The following is a 15222-nucleotide window of genomic DNA, read 5'->3' as shown; positions in this document are numbered from 1 at the left end:
CAGTCGAAGCTGAGACTAGATTGAGACAGTTGCGGAGGAGGGTTTACGGGTACGTCAAACTCACTCTGCAAGGAGATTATAACTACCTTGATTTGTCCGATACAATCCTGAACGGTACTTGCTCTCACACAAACGCACACAGATGCTGGTACCATGGAGCTATAAAAGAGACCATGGATGTTAGCCATGCGAATACAGTCGCTTTCCCGCTGTGGAGCGGGGTCAGCGCGGTGTCGAAATTGCTGTTGTCTTTTGTCCATGCGGCTTGCGCTGAGCGGGGCGCGTCTTATTTTTTCGTACCACGGCGAGCCCAGATTCCTATTATTTCATGAATATTCATTACGCAGGGTCGGGGAAAGTCTCGATTCTCTTGAATATTCATGTTTGATCGAGGCGGTTGTACATACGTACGTATAGCACGTGCAGCATCGAATATTGTGTGTAACGCGTACGTTGGATTAATGGTAGGCCTATAAAACGACATAGAAAAGCAATGTCATGGTCATTTAGATAATACAGTCATAAATGCTGTGTTTGATTACTAGTAAATGCCAAAATGTCAGTAGACAAGATATATTTCAAGCAAGAGTCTTGATAGGCAATTTGTGAGTAGCCTAGGCCTACTTTTCTGAGGTCAAGTTGAACCTACTAGTAGTTCTTTTCATGAATGGGGAAATAATCAGTTCTAGGTTTGTTTTTTAAATATTACAAGCAGAGGTTGAATTTTGGTATTGAATATGATCCAGTATTATAAACTGTATAAAATAAATAACAAGAATAGGCCTACTTGTGTACTGCACTTAAATTATTTCTATGATCTATGCTCACTTAACTGCATAAGAAAGTAAAGGAAGAAAGAAAAATGGGATTAGAAAGAAGAATGAAATAGTTAAAAAATAAAGCATATATAAATAATAAATGAATGGAAGAAATAAAGAATATGGAATAAAACTAGAAACCAAGGAAGAAAGAAATAAATTGCAAGAAAATTGAAATGAAAAGAAGACGAAAGAAAAAGGGAAAGGAGCAAGATAGTATTGATACCATATCTTCATTTTTTTTCTTTTACCTATACCTCTTGTTTTTGTTTAGGCCTAGCTACCATTTTTCTTCTTTCCTTTCTCTTTTTCTCTTAAAAATTCTCTTTGGTTTCTTTCTTACATTTTTCTATCCTTACCTATGTACTGTGAAGAAATGATTTCATTCTATGGCGTATTTCATCTGGATTATATGTTTGTCACGAGCTGACAAAATAATGAGGGAAGGGGCCGGGGTAGGGGACTCGATGATAATTCATCATTTGAAGGTTTACAATGTCCACGAGTTATATGCAGCCACTGAAGAAAATCCATATATATGGTTGCTGCAGGAACCCCAGCACCCACAGTTCCCACGCATGATGAGTCAACTGACTCGAGAGATAACTACACATTCTTTTTAAGTGCCCCCTTACCACCTGCGATAATTACCCCCTATTCAAATCTGACAGGCGCCCCTTTTTCTTCAACAAATGCCCCTTTTACTTTATAATAAGTGCCCCTTGTGATATCTGATAAAAGCCCTTTTTATTTTTTACTTTGACACACGTCCCCTTATGCCCTTTTACATTTGGATATGTGCCCCTTTCCCTGTTTAATAGGAGCCCCTTCCCTTTCTCATAAATGCCCCTTTGGCACATGCCTCCTTTTCCTTTTATGTAAGTACCCTTTTTTTTTTTACTGATGTGTGCCCCTTTTCCTTTTTTTATAATTCCCCTTTTCTCTCTTTCTCTGTCTTTCGAAAACTATCTTCTGCAAGGTTTGTTCTCTTGACAGAGCAACCTGTTGCAATTCCTTTCTGTCTCACTTTCAGTCGTACTTGTTGCCACTCATTTGCATTCACTCGTTATCAACTACGATCAACCATTCCATATTCACTCCATTACTGTCCACATTTCAATTTTATTCTCTTCACTCTCCCTTTTTGCAGCCTTTGCAGGAGCTTTGCTATAAGTAGAACATTTTTAATGTAGAGGCCAGAGAAACAGGATAGTATTTAATTATTTCATTCAAACATTGTTTAATTTCAATATATTGACATAATTTTTGTTAAAGAAATTTGAATGTAACACTGGAAATTTTAATTGGTTTGCCAGCCCCCCGTCCCCCCCCCCCAACAAAAAAAACAAAAAAAAACAACAACAACAACAACACAACAACAATTGGTACCAGGGTTTTTGTTAGAAGGCCCATGTCCTGTAAAATTTTATTTTTAAGAATAGTTTTCTCTTTTTTATTATGACATTGGCATACCATTAATTTACCAGGAACCCCCCTCCCATTAACAATCAACACTGCCATTATTTCTACCAACAGTAATGCTATAATTCAAAAGTTTTCACTTTCTAAATCCTTCTAATATCAGGCCTGATAAAAACCCGATTTAAATCGGTTTCCCGATTTTTCTGATTTTTCCCGATTTTTTCCCGATTTTTTTTTCTTCCCGATTTAAAAAAAAAAAAAAAAAAAAAAAAAAAAAAAGATTTTTTTTTTTTTTTTTTTTTTACCAGATTTTTTTTCTTTCCTTTTTTATCCTGATTTTCCTGATTCCCCCTTATTTTCTCTATTCTTCCCTATTTGCCCTATTTTTTTCTCCCAATTTCTTACTCGAAAGGGGGGAATGTTGTTAGATGCCGTTTTTTCCCGCGAATCGCCTTTTTTTTTTTTACTCAAGGGGGGCGTGGTTGAGGGGAAAACAAAAAACCTATTTTTTTTTTAGTGCTCACTATCACCCCTGTAATATAAATATATAATCATATTTGTACACTTTTGCATCCCGTTACATGGACCATGTAGTAACAGCAAATGGAGGAGGATAGCAAGCCCCCCCCCCCCCCCCCCCCCCCCCGTTTTCTTAAGTTAGAAAGCATCGAAACATGATTCTATTTAAGTTAACAGTTTGGATACGAAAGGCAATGATGATTAGCAGTTTCCATATTTAATGCATTTATAGGGTTGTCTTTTAAACCTTCTTACATACAATACTTGAAGTAGCAATAATTTCATAATCTACAAAACTTCTAATACAGAAGTCCATAGAGGTAAATGAATTTAATATGTATAATTATAATTAAAATATCATTGATTAATTCAATCTTTAAAATCGACTGATAGACCTTTATCACTGAAATTTCAAGGAGAATCTTTCTGCCCAGTCCTCAGTTTCATCCTATAAGATGGTAGTTGACTTTGTTAGAATTTTAATGTTTATTCGTTGAGGATTAATTATCCTTAATTATTTGAAAGTTGACAAGATGATAAACTTCATTAGCTTTATTGAATGTAGTATTCTACAAACATATAATACAAATAACAAATAAATATCATGTATATATCATGTTTAAACCCATCTCTATTGTCCTCTTTCATTATATGAGGGTGGCATCTTTAAGACGTAGTACTTCTGCGTTCATCACTAAAGTTGTAGCCTAGTTTCAGAAGAAATATAAACCAAGTCTGTTGAATGGAAAAATGAAATAAGAAAATCAACAATGACTAATAACATATACCCTGATACCTGCTCAGAAAAAGGAAGGACTGAAATTCACTTGGGGTTCTAGTGGGCAAACCTAAACTATTTTCTGTACAAGACTAGTTTAAATACTGACCATATCTTAGATTATTATTGATGATCCCATTAAGACGATAGGCCTGCTGAAGCTTGGATCAGACAAGGTAAGAAATAAGTAATACAATGTAATACAACTCGTGCTCATACCGGTAATTGAATAATACTTGGTTAAGTATGGGACATAAAATGACCAAACAACTTGGACCAGAGAATGTACTGGAAATAATGCTACTGAAACATACGTAATGTAGATTTATTTATCTATATTGACATTTAATTTTTAATCTGAATAACAATTGTGATATTCAGTCAATAATTCTTTTACAAGTCAACTGACAATGAAAAATATCTTTTTCAGATCTTTAATTTTCTGCATGTCATGTGTTCCACAAAAGTTTATTGGGGGTACCTTCATGTATATTAGCACACTTGCTCGTATGAAGTGTAGTAGGCCTGCATCTCTAGATATGATCCCGTCAATATCTATTCTTTGTTCCTCTCCCGCCTGCATCATCCACTGTAGAGAAGCATCATCCTACATGAGAGAAAACAATGGACCGGAAGGTTCTTCAATTAAAAACTGATACTAATGGATACATATCAACTGTAATACATCCAATAAACAGACTTCTTAGGGGGGGGGTCCAAAATTTGAAATTATGCGAGCCAAATATTGGTACGTAATGGTGACCAGTAGTGACGTAATGCGGGGGGGGGGGGGGGGGTTGCAGGGAGGGGCGAGTTTCCCCTCCCTCCTCCGGAAGCTTTGACGTTTCATTAAATTATTAGAGAAAGAAGACGATTCGTTGTACAGTTCTCAAAAAAAATCCTCGTCTGAATTCAGTTTTTTCAGATCCCAAGCAAAGCGCTGAAGCTTTTACGATTCATTAAATCATTAGAGAAGGAAGACGATTCATTATACAGTTCTCGACTCTTAATCCTTGTCTGAATTTCAAAGATGTTCTTTGATTACTCCTTTTTCTTTCCTCTCTTTTTTTTTGGGGGGGGGCAGTGACTTTTGGGGGACCGCACCCGCCCCCTGGCTACGGGCCTGCATTCAGATAAACACATTTTGATACCTTGTCCGACCCCGGAAGCTCAGGGGTTTAAGGCAATAAATTATGGTCAGATAAGCATTCAGGGGCCCGCCTTAGGGCCCTAGGTGGAATCCAGGGGGCAGAGCCCCCGGAAGCTTAGGGGTTTTAGGCATTTAATCACGGTCAGATGAGCAATTTTGATGCCTCATTATTTGTTGACACTGGCAGTTAACTATTCTTTCTTTCTTGCTCTCTTTCTTTTTTATTTCTCTTGAATATACTTTTTTTCTAAAGTGGGGGGGGGGGGGGGGGGGGGGGAGCTCGAGGCTCCCGATCCCCGACGTTCCCGGGCCCTGACATGTAGGAATCTCAAGAATCATATTTCTTGCCTGGCTGTAAATTTAGGAATTTGTTATTTTCCAACAAACGCATACAAAAGTGAGGAAAAATCTTGGAAATATGTCATTTCAGCATTATTTTTTATCCACCTTTGGAATAAAAAATAAACCACGTTTGAATCCCCTTTTCTTTTCTTCTTCCTCTTCTTTCTTTCCCTTTCTCTCCTCTTTCCCTTTCCCTTTCCCTTCTTTTCCTTTCTTCTCTCTTTTTTTTTTCGCGGGGGGGGGGGGGGGGGGGCAAGGCCTTTTGATTGAATTAATAGGTGGTCGTTTAATATTAGTGTGCTAAATAACCTGATAACTTTACCTGCATGGGACTTTCTGCGTCATCTTGCAAATATAAGAGATGTTGTTATGTCCTCCTTCCAGCTCTTCAGTTTCAATCTTTTGGAACAAAAAGAAAAAAAAATCAATACGACAATGAAGGAATCCCTTTCTCCTTAACAAAATAAAATAGATCAAGCATAATACAAATTAATAGCTATTTTTTATGTCATGGTTGCCCTTAATTTTAATATGGTGTGGAAATCAACATTCCTATTTAATGAACCACAGTACAAAGTAAAAATAAATGGAAGATATTTAACTTGTGCCTCGAACAGTGGTATCTATGGCCTATAGTATGAACATGAAGTAGTACTAAGTAGAATTAGTTTATAACAAGAGGTGGACTACATACCATATAAGAAAACATAATTGTCGACTAGCCTAGGGGTCTTCTCTTATACAACGTCCAACAAAAATAGATTTATCAAATGAACTGCACACTTTGGAGAAAAAAATCTTGAATAGGTCTAGTTCTATACGAGTTATGACAACTTGACAAGCACGCGCTGGACACACACAGCATCTAATTAACATTAAATAAATGAATCCTAGACTACTTTTGTTTGTTTTTCTTTGAATATTTTTATTAATAAGTTCCAGGTTTACATCTAAATGAAATAGGGTTTGGAGTCGTTTGATTATCCATGGTCATAAACAATTTTGGTCTAAAAGTTAACATGCACCAATGATGCAACTGAGCGAAATATGGCACTGAGTATAGACCCTAGAGGTCTATAGCCAATTACAGAGTCCACATCTACTAAAGATATAAACAAGAATGAACCCTCTTGGATTATTAAAAGAATTCATACTTCATAGATTATTTTAAGGTGTAACGTTAAATCTAGATTTAAATTCAATCGATGATTTTTGAATTATATTCACGATGACGATCAAATTTGGAATAAAACCTGATTAGAAAGTGTTATCTTGATGCAGATGAGCACCGAAATTCCCCGGGGTGGGCCTGCCGGAACCCCTGGGCTCTAACTGGAGTACTAAGGTGACATGACGGCAAACCGCAGTCAAACTACTTCACGACGATGAAAATCAAAGTGCAATTTCGAGAGAAATATTTTCCTAGCCTTTTCCCCAAAAATCTGTTGAGAACAGTCTCAAAATGTAAAGAAATTACCGTAAATCACGAGTTACAGCTTTATTAAAATTAATTACTAAATTCACTCAATCAATTACTCACCCATTCTCCATTCTCCGTGAACTAAATCTTCTCACTTTGTGCGAGTAGCGTCGTGCATGAATCAGCTGCGATTGCGACCTCAACAACATGCACAGCATGCATATTTCCCACCTCGATAACATGAATATTCAAGATATCGAGACTTTCCCCGACCCTGCGTAATGAATATTCATGAAATAATAGGAATCCGGGCTCGCCGTGGTACGAAAAAATAAGACACGAGTTTCAATATCGATTATACCATGAACCGTTTACAACAGTAGATGGCGCTAGTATACAACAACATGAGCTGGTTTAAATACAGACAGCTTGGAACTAATAATTGATTTATTAATTACTGTTTAATTCACTAAAAAAAAAAAAAAAACTATTTCAGCGGTGGAGATTGGTTAAAGATATTCCTATAGCATCTTGTTATAACATCAAAGAGTTTCAGATGAATTAGATATTTTTACCAACACTTTGTAATCATAAAAATTGCAATTTGCGAACTACACATTTGATCCACCTTTAAAATACTAAACTGTTGAAATAAAGGGGTTGTGTGGGCAAGAGGTTGTGAATTGCAAATAACTCGTATTGCATACTTCTGGAGTACTCCAATTCTATTTCTAAGATACATTGCACTGTTCCCCCATACAATATTGCAATATGATAAATAAGGTAAAATCATTGTGTAATACAGGGTTAAAAGAATCCTCATTGGAACAACAGTTTTTAACTAGGGCTGCAACGTGTAGTCGAATGCTCGAGTACCCGCACAGTTGAGAACTACTCGGGTATGATTTTTAGTACCCGAATATTCGGCCGCAAAAAAAAAAAAAAAAAAAAAATCTGTCCAGGCTGACGCTTACCCGTGACTGGGTGAGCGGCGGCCGCTGGCATGGTGCCGTCGGTAAAAATGCTTCCCAACTCAAGCACTGTCAAACTCACCACTCAGAAACTGGGACCAAATGTCTGGATTTCTGTTTGGACTTGGAGGAAAATGGATTATTCTGCCATCTTTGGTTTTTAAAACACCATTGTTTACTGTTATTATTATTATTAAATCGGCGCCTTCAACTGCAACTCAAAGTAAAATTGCGTGCGTTTTCGGCGACGTGAGATACTGCCCCAGTGGTATGGTGGTGGCAAAAAAAAAAAAAAAAAAATCAAAAAAATTCAAAAAAATTCAAAAAAATTATAAAAAAATGGCGTCCGAATACTCAAGTATTCGCTTGTAAGCCTGGGAATGTACTCGGGTACCTCATTACACTGTTGTGCACAGCCTTATTTTTAATCTATTCATTTCCCCTACGGCTTGAGAAATTTTTGAACAAACGTCATCAATATGTAATTTCTATGTTATTTTATCATCAATTGTAACTCCTAAAATTTTTGTTTGTTTAACTTGTTGTATTAAGCAATCTCCAATAAATATTTGTATTAAGTCTTCATTAACGAACTTATTTTTAGGGCTACCAGCATTTGCCGCATATTGTTTGCTAACTTCATTTGTTTAAAGTGTGGTATTTGATGTAAAATGTTATTTAAGTTGGTGCTAGAATTTCTAGCACCCTTTATGCAGAGCTGCCAACTAGTACGGATTTTCCGTAATTGGTACGGAAATTAACGACCATTACGGAATGTTGTCTCAAATTACGGATTTAAAAAAAATTTTTTTTTTTTTTTTTTTTTTTTTTTTTTTTTTTTTTTTTTAATGAATAAATATGATTTATCGTAGCGAGTGCTGTGAATAGGAGCCATTTTTCATGATAAACTGTGTTGTGATGACCTGAAATTCAATACTTAACATCTTTGTGTGAGTAAAATCACCAAAAATTTCAGATAATCATGCGTCCGCGCAGTGTTGGCGTGTCGTTTTTTTAGATTCATAGCGCCGCATAAGAAATTACTGATTATACCCCAAATTACTGATTTTGAGCCTTGTGATTACTGATTTTCTGTTCTGGAGGTGGCAGCTCTGTTTATGACCACAAATTGAGAGTATTGTCTTTACCTTAGCTGTTGGTGAGGTGTCGTGATTCTTACCTTTTTACCATAATCTGAATCTTCTCCCCCTCTCCCCTCCTCCTCCTCCCCTCCCCTCCCTCCCCGCCCCCTCCCCTCCCTCCCCGCCCCCTTTCCATCTCTCTCTCTCAACTCTCCCTCCTCTGTCTGTCTGTCTCTCTCCCTCTCCTTCCCCGTCCTTCCCCCTCCTTCCCCCTTTCTCTTCCTTCCCCTTTCTCTCTCACTCTCTTCTCTCTCTCTCTCTCTCTCTCTCTTTCTCCCTTCCCCTACTCTCCTCCCTCTCTCCCTTCTCTCTCACTCTCCCTCTCTATCTTGCTCTCTCTCTCTCTCTCTATCCAGCCTCTCCACTTCCCCCTCTCTCTCTCTCTCTCTAGCCTCTCCTCCCCATCTCCCCTCTCTCACTCTCCCTCCTCTCTCTCTTACTCTCCCTCTCCTTCCTCCCCCTTTCTCACTCTCACTCACTCGTTTCTCTTTTCTCTCTTTATCCAGTACAGGCCAAGCTGCAGAGGAAGAAACAGCTGAAGGTGGAGAAAGCTAAGGTCATTGAGGTCAAGGTCAACATGTGGATTGAGGAAAGAACAACTAAGGAGCAGGAATCGAGAAAAGCCAACTGGAGGCTAGAGAAGACAAAGAAACAACTTGAAGCAGAAGAGAAGAGGGGAGTCCAGGAGAAAGCAAAGGTGAGTGTTAAAGGGGAAGTCCACCCTGATATTAAGTTGCATTTAATAAAAGCAGGAAAATGAGAGAAACAGGTCAGTGAAAGTTTGAGCAAAAACCGACTAGAAATAAGAAAGTTATATATTTTCAAAGTTGTCATCATTGAAACACAAATTGGCAACACTGTGACATATCTTGCAAGCTCCTCTCCAATTTCATAAACTTTCGTTTTCTTACTGATTGGTTATGGAAAATGTGATTCATACAGGGGTTGTATAAAAACATCTTTGAAATAATTGTATCCCCGGCAGTATGCCGGCGGGTACTTTGGATTCAGCAGCGTTATGCCACCGCGTCATATTATTTTATTCTTGTGTGCGCTCTAACTGCCACATTCCTTGACGGATTTCTTTCAAATTTTGTATGGAGGTGTATCGTGGTATAATCTACACACCTATAACTTTTGGTGATGCTGCCCCTAGTGTTCTGTCTTTTATAGGGTAAAAGGCCATATTTTATTCTTGTGTGCGCTCTTACTGCATCATTCCTTGACGGATTTCTTTCAAATTTTGTATGGAGGTGTATCTTGGTATAATCTACACACCTATAACTTTTGGTGATGCTGCCCCCAGTGTTCCATCTTTTACAGGGTAAAAGGCCATATTTTATTCTTGTGTGCGCTCTAACTGCATCATTCCTTGACGGATTTCTTTCAAATTTTGTATCGAGGTGTATCTTTGGATAATCTAGACACCTATAACTTTTGGTGATGCTGCCCCCAGTGTTCCGACTTCTTTAGGTTAAAAGGTAACCCTGTAAGTTGGGGCTCTGATCGGATCGGAAGATCGGAGCGACACCCTCGCACCTTTGATCGTTATCGGATCAGAAGATCGACAAAAAAATCGACTGATTTTTTTTTTTTTTTTTTTTTTTTTTTAATGACGAAAATTGTCAAGTTTTGGGCTATCAAATGCTTAATAAATTCATGGCTGGGATTATTTTGTCATTAAGAGTTGTTGTAGACCATGTTTGTTGATATTTATTGCCTTTTAATGACTTTGAAATGCATAATGTTGGTCTAAGAGCAGAGGCAAAACATGCGGGCCGCCATCTTGGATTATAATGTAGGTATTTTTTTAAATTTAATGACGAAAATTTTAAAGTTTTGGCTATCAAATGCTTAAAAAAAATTCATGGCTGGGATTATTTTGTCATTTAGAGTTGTTGTAGACCATGTTTGTTGATATTAGTGCCTTTTCATGACTTTAAGTTAATAATATTGGTCTAAGAGCAGAGGCAAAACATGCGATTGGATCTTGGATTATAATGTAGGTATGCATTATAATCCAAGATGGCGGCCCACATGTTTTGCCTCTGCCCTGATGATGATGATTTGATCGGCGATCGGAAATTATATCCGATCACCCCTGATCAGATCGGTATCGGCGGCCGATCCGATGATCGTTTACAGGGTTATTAAAAGGCCATTTTTTTTTGGATGGTTTGTGTGTGCTCTATAGGCCATATTTTTCAAGGGATTTTGTTCAAATTTTCAACAAAGATGTATCTTGGTATAATCTACAAGCATATAGATTTTGGTGATGCTGCCCCAGTTTTCCGTCTTGTATAGGGTCAAGAGTTCATATTTTGGTGGGTGTCTACTGTCTAGTTTGCGCTCTGCAGATCATATTTCATGATCTTTCAAATTTGTATAGAGAATTAGAAATGTATCTTGTTACCAATCGACACTTCGGGTGAAGCTGCCCTCATTGTTCCGTCTTTTATATGGTCAAAGGTCAAATATGTCTTTAATGTGCTCTAACTGCCACATTTCTTGACAGATTTCTTTCAAATGTTGTATGGAGGTGTGTCTTAGTACAATCATCTACACCTTTTTAGTGTTTGGTGATGTTTTGACGAGCTGGCAGTCAAGGACAACCAAATTACTTTTGTTTTAGGCCTAAGTTTTGTGTTAACTTGTTTAATTATCATTATCATGTGATTTTTGCAGAGTTTGCAAATGCAAATTTGATTGCTCCATATGTATAATTTTATTGTGGATAATGGGAGCATGGGTTTGTGAAGTAAGTATAGAATAAGACCACTTCCCGTAGGCAATTTCTATGGCTAACAGGGCTCTCTTAAAGAGAAGGTTGAGTTCTGGGAACAGGTGAACAATAATTTGTGAGCATTAGACGAGGACAATAATATGGGTCCAACTCATTCGCAATTTAATTTGAATATGATTACTGAGGATTTTGTATTGAAACAGATTGATAATCTGAGTATAGATAAAGCAACTGATGAAGATCACATCAGCTGTAAACTTTTAAAGATGACGAAGAATGATAAATAAATAAATAAATAAATAAATAAATTATCATTGTTATTAAACATGTCTGGAAGAACATCAGATAACAAATGTTTCCTGAAAAGCATGGCTCTTCAAATGCCTTAATATTCTAAATATTTCATGTAACAGCATAAAAATCGGGACAGATTTTTACGCCAAATGTTCATGTAGTCCCATATACAGGCTTTAAATTTCAACATTTTTAGGGCAAGGCCACTTTTCTGTAGGGCACATTCCTATATTACAGCACAAATAAGAAGAATTGGAAAGGGCACAAAAAAATCATTGAGGCCAATCAAAGGGGCATCCATGGCCTTGGTGGCCTTGGATTAATTTAAGCCCTGCATATACATATTTCTGTGTATAGTGCTTGTAACTTTACCAAGACTGGTCCACATTTGTTATCATTTTGATGATTCCAGAACCTTGCAGTACACACCTTTTCTGATCGATTTCTCACCGTTTCTTTCACAATGCAATCGCATGACCAGAAATCAACTTTATCTTTAGCCCTATCTAGCCTGGGGGGGGGGGGGGGGGGGGGGGGTCTTCAGAAGCCCCCGCCCTACATTTTTCCTGATACATTTTTAACGCAAAAGAATCTTGCGCTGAAATGTATAACTTTTTCTTTCAAGTCTGGCGCATCTTTTGAAATATATTTTGAAATATATTTTTCAAAAAACGGACAAAGTCACATGACCTTTTGTCTGTGCATGTCAGCCCAAATCACTCATTTTTGTGATTTGTGTACAAAACATATGGAAATCTCATTTTTCCAAAAAAAAGATAAAACATTGGTTATTTTGTCTTGTTTATACTTATTTGGGGGGTCAAAATAGTTGAATTATAGTTAGAAATGAAATAAAACAACAAAATACATAAGTTAAAAAACAAAGAAATACATGAGAAATTATCAGAACAATAGATAACATAAGGAATAACCTGGCTCTTCCTTTTTTGTCTCGCCTGCGTAGCAAAAAAGCGAGACATTTAAGCGCCGCTTTTCCAGTGAAGGCGGGCAGCGACGGCGACGGCTGAAGTACAGGTCCTTAGTCAATGAAACTTGGACTTAAGGGTTATCAAGTATCCCTAATCATGTGAGTTGAATTTCAGGTCACAGAGTCAAAGGTCAACAGACTTAGACTATGTTATGGTATCATTATCGAAAACTTAACCTAAGGTTAAGTTTTTTAATTTTTGATATAATTTTGAAAGTATAAGTTCTTGGTCAATGAAACTTGGACTACAGGGTAATCAAGTATCCCCAATCATGTGAGTTGAGGTCAAAGGTCATTTTAGGTCTTTTTTGTGTTATCAACATCAAGATTTTGAATTTTTAGCATATTTCCAAAAGTGTTTGTTCAAATTCCATGAAAGTTGTACCCAAGGGTTATCAAGTATCACAAATCATATTTCACAAATCATATTTCACAAATTCCAGGTCACAAGGTCAAAGGTAATTTTAGGTCAGTAGCCTTGGATTATGTTTTCAAAACTTAATATGAGAATAAATGAATCAATTTTTGTTATTTGTTCATGATTCTTAATCAATATTCACTTCAAAATGCTGATTATATTCAGAGGATTTCATTTTTTGGGGCCTGCTAATGGGCCACCCTGCCTATAATAATGTTCCAACTTCAATTTTTAATCATAACAAATTGCGTAATGCAGGCGAGACCGCCGAGAGCGTTTCCCTTGTTTCAACTTAATGATGTTAGAAAGAATAGTTTGAAAATTCAAATCGTGCTGCCTCTCAGCAAGTATACCGCGCTAGAGGTCAATACGCATCAGCACGTTTTACTACATTACTAAAACCGTCTCAAAGGCTCAAAGACAAAACAAAAAATACACATCTAGTGCATGAAAATAATGGTTAAACAGAGTGAGAAATGCTCAAGATATGTCGAGAGCTTTGATAGTCTTTGATTTATCATATTTGAAAATTGCCATCAGGGGAGGATCAGGGGAGATCCATGCCAGCAGAAAACTACTAACATGGAACTGTGACAACAGGGCCAGATATACAGCATATACTTACCCCACAAATTTTAACCCCATTTTCCCCCCAACTGATGATCTGGCCCTGCATGTGAACATGGCGTCACATCAAGTACAAGTGCAGTCTCCTCCATATATACCTTACCAACAGATAAAGAGTTTTTAGGACAGTTAGTACAACTTATCCCCTCCTCACCAACATTTCTTGTGACTTATGCATAAACATGATGAGCTGATGAATAATCATTGCCTGAACAATTGATTTCCCACCATGCATCTTAATATATGCACAATCAGTGAAAGTTATAACAATCACTTTACAATGTGTGAATAGATAAAAGACTTTTCAGCTGTTCCTCTATTTAAATACTCAAAGAATGATACTGGCAAGACTTGGGCATGCATGATTTGGTAATGGCATTTAAATGTCTTGGAGTGTGCACAATAGAGCAAGGTGTTTCATTGTTATGGAAATCCTCTTTACATGTACAGTATGTGATTATTTGCTTTCTTTGCTTTCTTTGCTTTCCTGTATTAAAGCTCTTCTGTAAGCTCTTCTCTTTCTTCTGGATATTCTAACTATTTCCTTTGATAAATACGTCTTTGATTGTTGCCTGCAACACAAGTCAGTGTGAACTTCACTCGTGTTATCAATGCTCTCTTCATCAATAAATAGATTCCATGGAATAAATTCAATCTTTTTCTGTAAATCTACGACTATGAATGTGACGGACAAAGAAAGCGGACAAAATATACAGTTCCTTCACTGCTATTATGTAAAATGGTGAATATGCATGTGACACCAGTTCTACATATTTTTACATAATAGCAGTGAAGGGATGTTCCTTTGTCTACCTGAAGAACTGTATATTTTGTCCGCTTTCTTTGTCAGTCATATTCATAGTGTACGCTATCTGCTTTGTGAAATTGATGGAAAACCCTAGGAAGCAACTGTGGCACACGACTACAGTCTAATTCAAATGGAACCGAGTTATGAATATGGAAACCACTGCATAAAATAATGGATTTGAAAGAAGAAATATGTGGGTGATAAGAACAAAGGACTTATTTAGTCCATCACGGAAGGTAGCATTAGATGATGGGGGACGATAGCATACACCCAAAAAGAGCTTGCCTTTATTTCGTGGTAAACTAAATTGAATCCATAACTCGCAGCTGGGAATCTCAAACTCGGAGCCGTGAATCGTTTTCATGCAAAAAGTACACCTCCTCCGTTGTGATTGTGGTCTTTATGAAAGATTTGATATCGTTGTACATCTAAGATTTCACCATCGCAGGAATCGGAGTTCATCCATCTATTTTATCGGTGATATACTCATTTGCATATTAATGGTAATTCATGCAAATAAGGTAATAACATTCACATTTTTACCTATAAATCATATATTCTTCATATTTAAACATTAATTTTCACTACCGGTACATATATTCTTTAGACCATTGGGGATAGTAATACCAAAAGAAAATTGGAATAGCCAGGTTATTCCTTATGTATTTCCTTTTTTATTTTTATTTATGTATTTTATTGTTTTTGTTTTTTTATTTTAATTATAACTTAAATTCAACTATTTTGAACCCCAAAATAAACACCTAAGCTATAAACAAGAACAA

The 15222-nt window shown here is 36.9% G+C and overlaps 1 protein-coding gene and 1 long non-coding RNA gene across 6 annotated transcripts in view; one reads left to right on the top strand and one right to left on the bottom strand.

The window, feature by feature from the left end:
* Positions 1-15222, top strand: part of LOC105440593 (calponin homology domain-containing protein DDB_G0272472-like) — a 47615-nt gene that overhangs the window by 19896 nt on the left and 12497 nt on the right. For all 5 annotated transcript variants that reach the window (XM_030996184.1, XM_030996183.1, XM_030996185.1 and 2 more), the window contains exon 3: positions 9074-9259. In XM_030996184.1, coding sequence (XP_030852044.1) covers positions 9074-9259 — 186 coding nt within the window. The remainder of the gene's footprint in view (positions 1-9073; positions 9260-15222) is intronic.
* On the bottom strand, positions 4106-6642 carry LOC115928638. The gene is made up of 3 exons (XR_004066132.1): positions 6570-6642; positions 5352-5428; positions 4106-4144 (listed from the first exon to the last, which is right to left on the bottom strand). It is a non-coding gene; the product is annotated as an uncharacterized LOC115928638 (long non-coding RNA).

Source organism: Strongylocentrotus purpuratus, unplaced genomic scaffold (assembly GCF_000002235.5).
Source record: "Strongylocentrotus purpuratus isolate Spur 01 unplaced genomic scaffold, Spur_5.0 spur5_scaffold_3, whole genome shotgun sequence".
NCBI lineage: Eukaryota > Metazoa > Echinodermata > Echinoidea > Camarodonta > Strongylocentrotidae > Strongylocentrotus > Strongylocentrotus purpuratus.
This window is presented reverse-complemented; position numbering and strand designations above follow the sequence as displayed.